At 43.1% G+C, this 15,083-nt stretch overlaps 5 protein-coding genes across 5 annotated transcripts; 2 read left to right on the forward strand and 3 right to left on the reverse strand.

Annotated features, from left to right (window-relative positions):
• Window positions 1-406: 406 nt before the first annotated feature.
• Window positions 407-1,409, reverse strand: BJ212DRAFT_1299351 (uncharacterized protein; the record flags this gene model as incomplete). The annotated part of the gene is made up of 4 exons (XM_041332854.1): window positions 407-539; window positions 573-651; window positions 808-940; window positions 1,206-1,409. 4 exons carry the CDS (start codon window positions 1,407-1,409, stop codon window positions 407-409), a joined length of 549 nt encoding a protein of 182 aa, XP_041193611.1.
• A 4,114-nt stretch (window positions 1,410-5,523) lies between these two features.
• Window positions 5,524-6,114, reverse strand: BJ212DRAFT_1231852 (tetrahydrofolate dehydrogenase/cyclohydrolase; the record flags this gene model as incomplete). Its single annotated transcript, XM_041329502.1, has 2 exons — window positions 5,524-5,746; window positions 5,792-6,114. Coding segments are annotated over 2 exons (546 nt in total), but the record flags the coding sequence as incomplete, so codon positions are not given.
• Window positions 6,115-9,031: 2,917 nt separating this feature from the next.
• On the forward strand, window positions 9,032-9,952 carry BJ212DRAFT_1299353 (uncharacterized protein; the record flags this gene model as incomplete). Its single annotated transcript, XM_041332855.1, has 4 exons — window positions 9,032-9,113; window positions 9,163-9,440; window positions 9,488-9,752; window positions 9,801-9,952. The coding sequence occupies 4 exons, from the start codon at window positions 9,032-9,034 to the stop codon at window positions 9,950-9,952; spliced, it is 777 nt and encodes a 258-aa protein (XP_041193613.1).
• Window positions 9,953-10,380: 428 nt separating this feature from the next.
• On the forward strand, window positions 10,381-11,300 carry BJ212DRAFT_1299354 (uncharacterized protein; the record flags this gene model as incomplete). The annotated part of the gene is made up of 5 exons (XM_041332856.1): window positions 10,381-10,458; window positions 10,707-10,775; window positions 10,941-11,015; window positions 11,127-11,255; window positions 11,289-11,300. The coding sequence occupies 5 exons, from the start codon at window positions 10,381-10,383 to the stop codon at window positions 11,298-11,300; spliced, it is 363 nt and encodes a 120-aa protein (XP_041193614.1).
• A 3,334-nt stretch (window positions 11,301-14,634) lies between these two features.
• Window positions 14,635-14,862, reverse strand: BJ212DRAFT_1238860 (uncharacterized protein; the record flags this gene model as incomplete). The annotated part of the gene is made up of 1 exon (XM_041329565.1): window positions 14,635-14,862. A coding segment is annotated over one exon (228 nt), but the record flags the coding sequence as incomplete, so codon positions are not given.
• Window positions 14,863-15,083: the final 221 nt, after the last annotated feature.

Raw genomic sequence — 15,083 nt, forward strand, 5'->3', positions numbered from 1 at the left:
TTCAGTATTCAGTATTCAGTATTCAGGTGTTGATATTTGAGACCCAACTATGGAATGTTGAATTCCAAATATCGAGTTCCAAATGTCCACTATTGTGATATTAGGGACTTGGTATTTGGTATTTGGTATTTGGTATTTGGTATTTGGTATTTGGTATTTGGTATTTGGTATTTGGTATTTGGTATTTGGTATTTGGGTGTTGATATTTGAGACCCAACTATGGAATGTTGAATTCCAAATATCAAGTTCCAAATGTCCACTATCGAGTATTGAGTATTGAATATTGACCATCGAGTCTTGAGTTCTGGATATTGAGGCCCAAATATTCAAGATCCTGATATCTAATATCTGGTATTTGACAGTATGTGCTAACATGGGTAACTACACTTTCCTCTTGTTTCATCTTTCACTGTTTGTAATCCACCCTAGCCCATCCACATGATGGAACCCCAGCATAAACATGAACGGAATCCCTCATATACCATGCCCAAGCAATCTGATCCCCTTCTACTGCATGAACCCCATGTCTCATGATCCTTCTGGAAAACGCAATCATGCAACCCGGATCGTACCTGAACTCCAGCTGAAGGCTTGCCATGCTCATCCGAGCATTAGAATAATTCCCCATGGTAGTGAGAATGTTGAAGCATTCTGGAATAGATAAATGGTCTCAATGATTGGGGGTTTCCCGATTGGAAATGACAGACAGGCTGTTAAACACGGATGCCCAGTACTGGAGAGTCTCTGACATCTTTGGCAGTTCCTTGCTTTCTGCCTTTTCTCTGAGGCTTGAAAAGGCTCACAAACCTGCCCAGTACTGCTCAGGATGCATCACCCTGAGTGCCACTGTTGCAATGGCTGCTGGCCTCACAATGGCTTTGAGGATCTTCTCAGAGGATTCCCCCTTCAATGATGCAGATACCTCCAGATCTGACTGATTCTAGGGGATTCGTGAGTTTGACTACCAAAATCACCATCGCATCACATCCTACCTTGTGCCCCTGTTGAAACCATGCCAGAGACAAATTGATGCATCCAGGAGTTAAGACATTGGTTTGAACCACTCTTGATTAGTTCACAAATTGCCATCAAGCTTGATGCTTTTTTTGAGGATTGGAGTGAGCAAATCAGAGGCTGCCCAAATTTCCTTCTGTGGGCACCATTTGATGTTCAATATCCATTGAGTAACAATATATATTACACACCTGGGTGGCATCGGTCAGAGCATCTGGGATGTACCATGCAATGATGGCACCAGATGCATCAAGAATTGTGGCGGGTATCTCAACCAACTTTGTGCCCTCATGGCCAGGAGGACACCTCTCAAGCAACTTCTCCTCTCTCTCTTCATTATGCCCAGTGTCCTTCAGGGAGATCACTTTGCTATATCTTGCAACATCAATCTGCATCTGAACTGTGATAAAGCAATTTGACTGATAAAACCAATTTTCTGAATCTGCAAGAAGACCCACTGGGATTTTTATGTGCCTTTATCAGGCGATCAACCAATCAATCGCAAGCCATCACCAGATCAGTGTCTAGGTTCGGAGAAGGTATAACTGGGTCTCCTCCTGTCTTCTCTGCATTGAATTTCCATTCAGTATATTCACATGCCTCATGAGTGACAGTCAGGGCCCAAGTGCACCAGAGGGTTATTTCAATATCGGAAGTGGAAGAAACAGTCATGATGGAATTGATCTTGGGAAATCAGATGCTGAACCCTGCATGTCCACACTTTGGAGTTAAAGGGGGTGGAGATAGTGAGGATCAGATAGGGGAGCCTCACATGATGTTATTTTCCAAAGATGTGTTATCATCCATTGCTCAATGAAATACCAGATGATTGGAAGTGTGCTGGATATCAGATATTTGTTTGTTGAGACCTGGGCCTCAGATCTTGGTAGTTGGAACTTGGCTTCTCATAGGGCAATGCATGCTGTGTGCATTAGCTACTCAGTAGTTGGTGCTGCATGTTCACGTCTGTAATGGGTGCTTGATTTTCTGGCACTTGTGACCTTCATCATTAGATGACTTTGAATTATTACCTCCTTTGATTTGGATGATATACAACTACCTACAAAACTCATACATTTTTACAACTTTCGAGTTTCAGGTTTCAGGTTTCAATGTTTGGGGTTTGATGTTTGGGCTTCAGGACTCAGTACTCGGTGATTCGAGTTTTGGGTGTTGGGTTTATGTTTATGTGTGATAACAACTCCCTCACCCCACCCATCAATATAATATATATCACTACCTCAGCCTATATGTCCATACATCCATTTAGTATACAAATACCTTGGCCCTTACATCTATGGACCGTCTTCCAAGGTATTGCTGGATTCCGAGTCAACAGGGCACTTGGCTGTGTTGACTTTGATCAACATTGACAGGATCTGAGTCTGAATGTCATTGATGACTTGGATCAAAACTAGTGCAACAGCATTGCTCATATGTCCATATAGTATACCAATACCTTGGCCCATATGTCTAAATGATATGTATCTGGGCCCACCCATCTATGTAATATACCCTATGTTGGCCCACCCATCCATGTAATATACCCCTACATCAGCCCACCCATCTATATAATACATATTTCACCACCCCATCGGCCTACCTGTCTATCTCATATACCCCCACCTCGGCCCACCTGTATATACATATAATAAGTATTTCACCACCCCATCGGCCCACCCATCTACAAAATAATACTAATACATTGGCCCACCTGTCTATATAATAATATCTGCCATACATCTCTCTTCAGCCCAGCTGTGTATCATATATGTCTATCCTACTCTACATATTGCCCAGATGGGCCCACCCATCTCCATCAGTAATAATATTTCTCCCGGCCCATCTGCCATCATCGAGGATATTTATAACATGGGCATAGATGGGCCCACCTGTCCCCATCGGAAATAATATCCCTCCCGGCCCATCCATCATAGTCGGGGATATTTTTACCTTTGGCCCATGGTCCGCTGGCCCGTATTATATGGGATATTATGCACGTCCATTCACTCATATAATATGGAGATAGGTCACTGCAATATGTGTGTGAGTTAAGCAGTATATTGCAGGCCCTGGTCTGCATAGGTCAAGTTAAAGAATACAGGTGTAAGAGATAGGGTTTAAATAGAAGGATTAAAGTGGAGCTTTAATAAATGAATCAGAGATGGAAAGTAAATAGTGAATCAGAAAAGAGGATAGACATTGTATGATAGAATATGATGGAACATCTGAGAATGATTAGTAATGTGAAATAAGTGAAGAGAAAAAGAGGAACTGTAATACCTCCCTCCATTGGCTGAAGATAGAAGAAGCTTTTCTTCTTGGTTTTAGCTTTAATGGTGGCTGCCTTAAGAGCATTCCTGATTATTTGAGTGGAGACAATGGTGTGGATGATGGAATCAATGCATTTGATGGCTTGAGTAGCATTAGCAGCCTGCCTGGTCCAAATGTGATACACAAAAGATCTTTGCTATATGGTATAAACTTAAAAGGGTGATGTAATTTGATATTTTCCTTAATTGGAATGGCCATTTTGATGAGTCTAGCAATAGTATTCCTGCCCAGACCAGCTGTAGTAGAAATCTGTCTGGTAGACAGGTGAGAGGAGCTGAGAATGAGAATAGGGGCTATTTCAGCTATGGGAGGGAGTTGCAGCATAGTGGGGGAAGATTGTTAATGGGCAATGCTAGGAATTGATACATCATGAAATCAGGCTGGCGATGTTTTTCATAGAGATTTTTGGCAAAACTGTACAAAGTATCCACAAATTGTATCCAAATACAAAGCAATACCTAAGCACAAGCATTTCAACATTGAATGACAAGAAAACTGTAATTCCAATGAAGACATGCATGTCTCACAACTGTGGCACTTATAGATAAATCAATGAAGGAAGGCTAGCATCTCTCCTGAACAATGATCATCTGCTACCTGCACTTGAATTTGTGATGGTTGCTTGCAGTTGGCAATCTAAAATTGCAACATCCTCATCATGTGTGTGAGACATTACAATACCTCTCTAACAATTGTGCATCACAGTCATTTGTTGCCTAAGCCTGAATTTGTGATGGTCATTTGCCAGTTGGCAATCTAGAATTGCAATATTCTTGTCATATGTGTGGGAAGTTACAAAATTTGACAATTGTGCATCATGGGGATTCATGGCCATCTGCTTTTGTGTGCTGGTGCGCTGCTCGAGCGCAGCCAATAAACAATCAGACCATGCTTTGATACCCCGAAGCTGTCAATGATGCTATTGACTGACTCACTGTTGCCTCATGAACTCAGGTGAATTTCGTGTAATCTCAAACCAGTCTTGTGGAGAATTAAGAGAGTGTAGTTGTGAAGATTCAAAAAATTCAATAGATCTCATATCACACACAGACATGTAGTATATATTGTCACAGCTTGCATGCACTTCACCTGACACTTGATCACCTTGTCAAAGTACTCTTCCTTGATGTTGGGGAACATGAGGAAGTGAACTAATTGTGCATCAGGAACAGAAGGATCCTCCATGCATGAATTGCACGCCAATGGTTGTTGAGGAGCAACCAATGAAGAATCGGACAAAGTTCAACCAGGGAAGATGTTACAACCATGTACACCCCTATTCATTTTCCTCTTTCTTACCATGTATTATGTCGCAAGCCGCATAATGCCGCTAGACTTATCTCTGACTCACACCTTGTATTACATCACAACCGCTGCTGCCATTGCTAGATGACCTATTCTTGTTATCGCTTATGTGTTTCTTATCTCTGGCTCATTCCATTCTCACGTCTGCCCTAAAGCACTGTAGTTCACTATAAATAGTCCTCCTGTACGCTTTAGCTCTTTACTTTAATCTTACTAGGTTTTACCTGGAACATCCTTCGCTTGAGACCTCCAATCTCTTGTCGTCTGAACCATACTTTAAGTTAGAAGCACTCCTTCTGACTTAGCTTACACTGAACGTTTGACTTATCATCTTACATAGAATCTCAGCAGAGGTCCTGACTCTTATCGAGTTGTCTGTCATTAGAACTATCCTAGTTCATAACAGAAAAAGGACACGAGAGATAACATCATGAACCCCTTTCTCATGGAAGTGCAAATTTTCACCCAAACTGACAGCAGTACTCAGTCGGGTCGAATGTGATAGTGCATGGGTGTAAACTCCAATAAGCTGCAAAAACATGAGAACAATGCTCTCTGACTGGAGAATTAAAGGAACTACCTGGGAGATTTTCAAGTTGTTGAGCCCATCAGCTGCAGACACAAGCAACAGTAGCATAGGGTGGAATGATGCCCAGTTTACACCGCGATTGTAGCCTTCCCACATGTACTTGATCATGGAGAACGTATTAAATGTCTCAAAGTTATTAGGGCCATATTTGGTGTATTCCCTTGCAGGCTAGAGAGTCTACAACACAATGACAACTTGGAGGCGGCCAGTTTGCAAGTGAGTGTGAGAAAGTTGCGATATGATATCTGATAATAGATGGAACTGATGATCTGTTCAATGTTCTTGGTGTGACTGTGGCATTGGGTGACAGTTGCATTGTGACTTCTCAGGAGTGCAGCCACAGGGTTTCTGATGATGTTGCTGCGACTGAGCATGACTGCATTTGCACCTGTGATGGATATGCCAGTGCTCTCCAGCAAACAAATAACAGCTGCTGGAGTACACGGAATGAATAACAGGGAAGCAGCACATGAAGACAAGTGACTGATGTTGTATGCATGGAAGCTGGATCTCTCAGAAAAAGTGATTTCCCACATGAAAACAACTTACCCATCGACATCTTTCTTGAGAGAAACCGCCTCAGTGACAGTGCAGGTATTGTCTGCATTGACATTGGGCCCAAGAGGGAGCTGAACAAGAACACCGCTAACAGCATCGTCATCTGAAAGCTTCTTAACAACCTGGATGATCTCTTCTGCCATAGCTGCTTCTGGGAATGTGATGTGATTGAACTTGATGCTGACTTCCTCTGCAGCTTTAGCTTTCATACAGATGTAAGTGGTGGAATCGGGATGCTCTCCAGCTTGCATGACTACAAGCTGAGGCTGAAACTGAAGGTACTGGGCTTGGAACACCTTAATTTTCTGCGCAACATCATTGCAGATTGACCTAGACCACATGATTGATTAGGACAGGCTGGACGTGGATAACAAATGACTTACTTGGCTATGGTAGTGCCATTGATGATCTGGGTGGTCATGATGGTAGAATGTTAAGAACCATGTTGCTCAAAGGAGAGAGAGACTGACTCAGAGGGGCTTGGCCTCAGCTCATACACTGTGCCCCTTACCCAAGTATGTGCCCTTCATTTCATATGAGGTCTGATGATGGTCTGACGAAGTCCAGAGGAGCATGGGAGAGTTCCAGAGGAACACAGGAAGTGCTCAGGAGAGTTCCCACTGCAAGGTAATACTTCTACAGGAAACAGGATGGAAGGATAGGAGGTCCAAGGGTCTGAAGGTCTGGAGGACAGGAGGACAGGAGGATGGATGTCTGAAGGACAGGAGGATAGGATGTCCGAAGATATGAAGGGCAGGAGGGTGGAGTGTCTGAAGGTACGGAGGGCAGGAAGATAGGATGTCTGAAGGTACAGAGGGCAGGATGTCCAAAGGACAGGAGGATAGGATGTCTGAAGGTATGGAAGGCAGGAGGGTAGGACATCCAAAGGCATGGAAGGAACAGGGGCTACATCAGACGAAGTCTGATGTAGAAACAAACAGAGGTAGACTACCCTAAGGTGGAGTTGGAGGGACAGGGATTGGACCTAAGTCCGGAAAGAGGGGAAGTGCCGGAAAGGCAGAGCTCCAGCCTAGGGAATCAATCCCTAGGCCTGATGGATAGGACAGACTTAGGTGGACCAAAGTCCAAGAGAGGATTGGGCAAGTAGAACAGGATCTAAGATAATATTCAAACTGAGGACTCTACAGGAGTTGTACAGGGGTTATATACTAGAGGATATCCGAGAGGATCAGTAAGCAATGGAGTAAGGCTATGTACAAGCATGTGGAAATACATTGGTAAGTAAGACAGAACATAACTAAATGAACTTGGAGATGAAGACTCATACAAGGATCAATCAGCAAGACAGAAACAGAGATAACCAAGAACCGGAAAGGTGGAGATGCCTAAATGGGGATGGGTGCAGGATCTTGGATGGAGGGTGGGAATGGTCCAGAGATAGTACAGTTAATATCCGGAGGTCCAGAGATCTGGGGATCTGGAAGGCAGGGCAGAAACAGGACTGAGATATGTGAGGTGGTGGATGTAGTCTGGAATCCAAGAGGAGGTAAAGTCCGGATGTCTTGCTGGATGGAATGTGCATAGGGTGGACAGGATAGGGGTGTATGGATCAGGCTAGTAGTAAAGATCCGGAGGTCTGGAGCTCAGGGGTAATTCCATAGCAGATCTAATCCTGCTTAGATATGGAGCACACAGTGGAAGGGGATCTGGGAATGAGTTGGATATGGGGTCTGGAAATAAGTCTGGAAAGTGTGGGGATATGATGGGATCTATGTCTGGCATACAGGATATGACAGGAAGCCATGACCTGCAGCTTTGCCTTCCTGCATTACAACAGCACTTCTAGATCTATGATTGAGTGGTGTTGGTGGGGTAATACCATGTGAATATTCGACCATGACACTCACATATCAATGATACCATATAGGCCTCTCAATATTGATGGAGAGAAGATTCCACCATCTGGCCTAGAGAGATGCCATGACAAATATGAATTTAGATACCTGTGCTGCTTATGTGCTGATGAGTGTGGAAGGGAGGCATATACAGAGGCAGCAGTATACTCTTGGTGGAATAGAAGCACTAATAAGGCTGAATGGAAGGCAAGATGCACATCAGACAGATGTGGATACCAAGGTCAGCACTCTTCATGCTCAATGATATCTATCAATCCTGACTCATGGTCATCACATAGTGAACATAGATAAGTTTTTCCAGCTGTCATTTGTAGCCACCTTCCAGTACCCTCCAAGACTCAGAGGTATGAGTTTACTTCACTGGGGAGCCACAGTTTAATTGATGAATTATACAGAGCAGTGGATCTTGCCTGTCAAATTCGAGTGGAACCACAGAGAGCAGACTGAGTTGTTGAATAGGCTTGGTTGTCCTGATGGATATGGAATTATGTTGAATGAGTTCCGAATTCTGTTTAAACATTGCAAAAGATGCGTCCAAGTAGTATCAAGGCCATTGATGAACTGCCATATTCAAGTCTGTTCAGGATGACCTGAACCTCATAGCGCTTGATCAGTGCCATGTAGAAAGATTCCCTGGCAACCTTACATAATAATGTTGTCAATAAGCTCCTATATTAATTATAATGTTTTGTTGATTTTTAGAAAGCTTTATTCTAACAAATGTCCCTGCAAAGAATGCACACACACCAGTGTACACCTTGGACTCTACTTGGATCGTCAATCAGAATTGATAGTGTAAAATCACTTGCAAACACCTTTTTTGGGGCCCCCACCATCAAAATTGATGGCAAGATCACTGTATTTTGATGGCCAGAGGTGAGTGCCACAGAGCTGTCAAGATTCTCACAATGTCTGCCCTTCCTGAGTCCTTGAAACTACAAATAGTCTGCAATAGCTCAAGTGCCACATACTACCACCACAGGAGTGATAAGCATGCAAGATGTCAACCTGTCTGTTACCAGAATTGTTTGACTACACAACTGCTCATCTGAGCATTTTTCAACTTTCCAACTTATTAAGCAGTGAATTTATTGATGCCTATGTGGGGCTGATAACAAACCAGAAGGTCAATCAATATCTTCACATCTTCATGCATCCTAATTTTTTGCCTTTTTTCTTAGGTCCAAACTGAACTATACATTTTGTCATATTTACTCAAAGGTCGAGTCTATCATGGTGACCTTTGGGAACTAGCTGGGGAGCGTAGTATGCGAAACAGGAGGAAACCCTGCATAGACACCAGAGCATCTGTAATGGAACTGGAAGAAGTCATGCAGCTGTGGAGAGATATCTTATGGATGAGAGGAAGAGACAATGCCAGTTGGAAGTGTCTCTATACTCTCAGGCCATTGAAATCTTGGAACAGCTTCAGATGTGTGAGTTTATTTGACTTTGCAATGTAAATACATTGTCTAAACCCTCCAGCTGTAGCACATGTCAGACTTCTAGCCAAGCACAAGATCAAAACACCCTCTGCAGCCTGGAGGCACAGTGCTCCACCTTTGGCCTGCTTGCCTTTGGCTTGTGCACCTTTAGCCTGCTCCATTTCTACGCAAGAGACATGTAGAGCCTGTTCAGTGCAGAATGATGTGTATCTCAGCTCAGCCAATTCCTCACATTGGCATGGCTTGAGCCCTTTAACATCCATACCCTCCCCCCAGGCCACTGCACAGCAGGAAAGTCCAGTGTCTGCCCTTTTGAGTGTAAGTACTGTAATGTTCTGTGTGGCTGTACTCAAATGTCTCCACAGCACATCGGCCCCTCAATGCCCCTACTCAGTACTTGGGTAACTGCTGATGTTCAGAATGCCTTTTACAAGGCATTCCAGACAGAACTGGACATGCAGTCAGAACTAATGTCAAAATCTCTTGCTACTAGGCATAGCAATGCCTACCTCTGCAATCTTGGGCTGGATCTGCTCATCCTGCATTCAAAGATGCAACACACGCAAGCTGAGATAAAGCTCTATATGGTGGCTATTAATAACACTCATTTGTTGGACTCTTCCAATCTTAGTGAGCAAAACTCAACCATGTCTAACTCTACAGCTGATGTCTTTACAGGTTCACACTCAGCCTGGGATGAAACTGTCGGAATGTCTCTACTGCCTGGGGAAGCAAGCCCCTACGACGATCTCTTTGATGGTGATATTGAAGAGCCTATTGACTTTGATTTCAACCCAGACAAATGCCCTGATGACCCAAAACTAGATTGACTGTCTGGAAGTGCATTTATTTATTTTCACCCACTGACATGATTGATTCTTACCTGTATCAACCATTGTTTGCTGTTGTATTATGTAATGTGTATCACACATTTTGTCTTATGAAAAGCAGAGTATCAGAACCTTTTTTCATGGCACCTTATTTCTACATAGTACAACCTTCTGCATGCGCAGTGATACCTTGATCAACATTCGATGTACTACAAAGTTCGGATACTAACACCCAAGTTTTCAGAATGCATCAGAGATGCAAGATAAGGTATTTTCCACCACATCAAAATTTATATCAGCATGGTGACACAATGATCTAGATACACCATGTTCTGGATTTGCTCTTAACAATCTTGGACAAGCAAATCAGTTTCTTGAAATTCACCTGACCAACACAGTCAGTTTGATTCATGTGCCCGTAAGGGACCATGTGGCCAACGTACTTTGAGCAGGGGAGGGAGCATCCCATGGGATTTGATGGGAAGGCCAAGTACTTATTCCCTTGGGTGTGTACCATTCTAATGCCCTCACGCAATAGTGTTCCTCCATCCAACAATGTCTGTATACTTGGTACAGCTCTTCCAGTCTTGAACAGTTGGTTTCTGCTAGTTTCAATCTCTCTTTGAGCTTTGCCATTGAGTCCTCATCTCCATCTTTGAGACTTTTCACTGGCAGAAGCAAAGTATCACAGCCATTCCACACCAAGTGATCGTTGGCATTTGCTATGAACTTTGCATGGGGATGCTCCTCACAGCTCTTGTCTACATCACAGCTACATGGTAGCTCGATCCTAAGCAATGAGATCAGCATGTCCCACCACCAGGTGGGTAGGTCAAGACAGCCTCCTCTACATAGAAATACTAAGATCAATCGTGGGTTTAACCATGAACTTACCAGATCTCTCCTCTGCCCTGCCAGGTTAAACTGGAATGATCCTCAGTATGTTTCAATTTACTGGCATCAGTGTGATCCTGATTTTTTTGACCAGGACAAAAGAAAACCTATGAAGTGGCGAAATGCTGGTCTCTGGGGATCAATGGCTGATTTTTTGTATGCCAATCAGGTTTATGATCCTGAAGACCTGTGGTGCGGCCTTCTTAGGAGCCACTTGCTAGTACTTGTGCATATTCACCCGCATTTTATATAACTCACCTACTACATCTTATTCTACCAGGCCTACAAATATGTTTTTACATCTCCAAGCTTGGTCGACAGGGAGTTGAAGGCCACACAATCTGGTAATGCCCACCTCCACAGCATGATATCTGTTACCATCGCCTCAATAGCATACATCACAACTCAGGTTTGTTGATCATCATACTTCTGTAAAATACAGGCTTTAATTTAGTGCTGAAGGTGCGATTTGCTTTAAGGTTGTCCTCAGTATTCTCATGAACTGACACCACCACAGATTCGGAAATGTTCTACCATAGTCTCCATGACCTTTTAGAAGACACTGAGGAATCACTGGAAGTTGATGAACTGCTAATGTGGTGGAATCAGTATGTTTTATTGCTCTTCACTATGCTGCTTAAGCTGATATCGCGCAACTCAGCCAAATTTTTCCCACTTCCTCAGCTGCCAAGAGGCCTATCAGTGCTAACAGCACCTTATCCAAGATTTGACAAAAGTGTATTGCCCTCAAACAAGCTACCAACTTGGATATCCCCTCTGTGTAGTTTCTCTTCATAGTTTTTAATTAAACCGTGTTATTTCTTACTTTGTAGAAATATAAACTAATGATAGCTTGCTCTGTAATTGATTCAAAGGACCACATGAGAACAAACATGCAACATGACTGGGAAATAATTGTGGGTTGGCAATGCATCATATTGTGGGTCAGCAACGTGTCATATTGTTACAGTCATGTGCACCCTTATCTCATTTTCCCTCTTATCCTTGTATTACATCACGAGCCGCACATTGCCGCCGCTAGACTATCTCTTGATTCATCTGTATTACATCACGATCACCCTTGCCATCACTAGATGACTCATTTCTCTTATCTCTGACTCATCGGTTGACTTATGCCTGCCCTGAATCGTCTACGGTTCCCTATATATAGTCAACGATGTACTTAGTAGTTCTTTACTTTAATCTTACTAGGTTTTCACCTGAACATTCTCTCGCTTAGGATCTCCAGTCCTAAGTTGTCTGAACTGACATTCAAAGCAGAGACACTCTCTTTGCTTTGTCTTAAACTGACCCTTACTTTTGTAAGGTCTTGATTCAACTTCAGCCATCGCTCTTATTGAGCTGCTGTTGTCCCAACTATCCTAGTCCATAACACATATTGCCTGTCGTTTATACAATATTCCTCTAATATTACATGTGCTCAACTATGTTACCATCACCAATGATTTGGTGCCTTTTCTGCAATGCAACCTTGTGTTATATGATTGTCTGGCAACATCGTTCAGGCAAAATTTTCCGAGGACACATTGACCCGCTCTCCTTGCATGCAGCAACTGTACCTCAGCAGTCAGCCAACAGATGACACCACATTGTCATACATCCCCAATGTGGTACTTGTCTGGCCTTGGCACAAGGATCCAGAAGCAGATAGACAATGTGAAGAATACAATGATAAACTACTTCATGTGTTATTGTTGTATTATATTGATATTGAGACGTATGGCAGTGCACTGCCATTTGTGAACTGAATTGCATATTTTAAAAATATAAGCATTGTAGGCCAGCATGCCAGGTACATACCTAGCATCAGCGCCATGACAGTTGTTGTTGAGGGTCCAATAACAAGCTCTCCTTGCATATGATCACGGGGTTGAGATAGCTTTGAAATCTATTATGAATGCTCAGCAGACTTGGACTGTCAGCAGTGTTGGTCCAATGTAGTCCGGCCATATAATACTTTGCCTGACACTGGAATTTATCAAGACATTGTGGGCAACATAAAAACAAACCAAGATTACATGCCATGACCAGGGAGAAGCTGAATTGTAGTGTATTGCCGCCAATTCTCAACCTGGGGACGGTGGTCGCTCCTGACAGGTAGGTGTTGCAACATGTACTGTCTCAGTGATGATTTACAATAAAGTGTCTCAATTGTGCATTTGGTGGCTTTCATCCAACTAAGTCCGGGTATATAGAGCTTTCTCACATGGGTTACAATTATGATAGATATTGTGCACATTTTAGATCAGATAATGATTTGTAAGAATTTATTGTTTTCAGGTCATTTACCTGATGTAGAAAGTATGTTTATAAGAGTGGTAGAAGTGATTAGAGCAACAGGAGGACACACCAAGTACTAGAATTATAGAGATTGTATTGATCAAATTGAAAGTCAAAGAAGTGTCCCAATGAGTCACAAGATTAAAATGTCCATATTTTCACACACTAATGTCAGATTCCCATGCTATAGGGAATGAAGACAACACAAAGAAGCAGAGCTTTCTGATGCCTCCCTATAGCTTAGTTGTATTCCCATGCCCTGTGTCATATCCCATATGCCAGACATAGATCCCATCATATTCCCACTTGACCCTAACAACAATCAGAATCTTAGTGACTGAAAGTCAGTGACTTCAGACGTTAACTGGGGGGTAATGTTACAGTGCCCCACTCTTTTTCCCATCATCACTGCAGACACCTTATGGCTGTACTCTTGACACTTCCTTTTCACTGTGCTGTTTCCTCATGGTCTCTCTTATCTCTGACTCATACTCTGTTTTCCCATAAACCTTCCTTTCCTAGTATTGTTACCCTTAGCCCAGCTTGGTCTGTGCATGATTCTCTTATGTATATAAACCCTAGTTACTGCTTGTATTTTCTCTAACTTGAATCTACTCAGTTTCCTTTCATACCTGAACTCTAGCTCCTTGGGAAGGAGGCTAGCCACTGTCCCATTTGAACTCTAGATCCTGCAGGAGTCTAGATGATTGCTCCTGAGGGAGGCATTGACTTGATAAAAGCTTTGTCCTTGATTGACCTTGATCCTTGATTCCTTTATTGGAACAATGCTCCATCCAAGTTCATAACAGCCAAGGCAATGTGCTGAAAGCACTGCTGGGCTGTGGGGGGATGTGATGTGAAGGGCCACACTGTCAGTGGGCTTGTGCAAGCTACACTTGCACCTGTACAGCCTCCTTCACCCATAATTGATCCAATCTTAATACAGGCTTCACTCCCAGGCCCTAGTATAATGACATCAACCTCCTCCTCATCATCATCTAATGTGTCCTCCTTGTCTTTCCTATCTGTACCATCCAACTCCACAACCACTACACCTCCCTCCAATACTGTTAATCTGCATCCTACTACTGTTGTTCCTGCTGCCTGCAAGAACAAAGGCAAACACTGTGCCACTGCCCTGGCATCAGAAGGCAATTTCTACACTAATCTAAAATACCCTTCTCAATTGCCACCCATCTTCACTAATGCATATGCTATGCAAGAAGAAGAACACCTTCGCAGGCACCAAGCTGAAACTCTTGAACATGAACTCACCATCACTACCCAGAATATGGTCATGGTGTTTGGTTGGGCTGTGGTATGTCTTTTACTGTAGTGACAAGTTTATGCTTATGCATCTGGCAGGATGACAAGGTACCAACAATATGTCATACAAAATCACAATATGCACTGATTCCATGTTGTTGCCCATGATTCACAAACAAGGGGGATGTGTCCTCAATACTGAAAATGTCTCCACCACCATGCCACACAACATCCTTTAGAGCTTTCCAGTACACATCTATGTCACTCCTGCAGAGATTACAGCAGGCTGCCAAGAACATATTGATGGCAGGAGAGATAACATTGGGAGCAATATTGGGGGGATGTGATGCAGCTTGCATGAGTAATATGTCATTCCTAAGTGCTGATGTCAGGGTAATGAACCTGAAAAGACCACTAAATGTCAAGAATGAGCCAGGAGAGAGTTTGGCCTGCAGTGTTTGCAGCACTGCAAGTGCTGGCTGGGTAGCAGCCATGGTTGTGTCATGACCATGAGATTTGCATTATGTAAGCAAGTGGCTCGGATGTCTCAGATGTCCCGGATATTCCAGGATTGAGATGTCCTCTCGTGACCAGCCCAAGACATCTGAGGCAAGAGATGGACTGGTAAAACTGGGTTTGAATTTGGATGCTGAGTGGATTCACAGGGTAA

Source organism: Suillus subaureus, assembly GCF_016647635.1.
Source record: "Suillus subaureus strain MN1 chromosome Unknown BJ212scaffold_14, whole genome shotgun sequence".
Lineage (NCBI taxonomy): Eukaryota > Fungi > Basidiomycota > Agaricomycetes > Boletales > Suillaceae > Suillus > Suillus subaureus.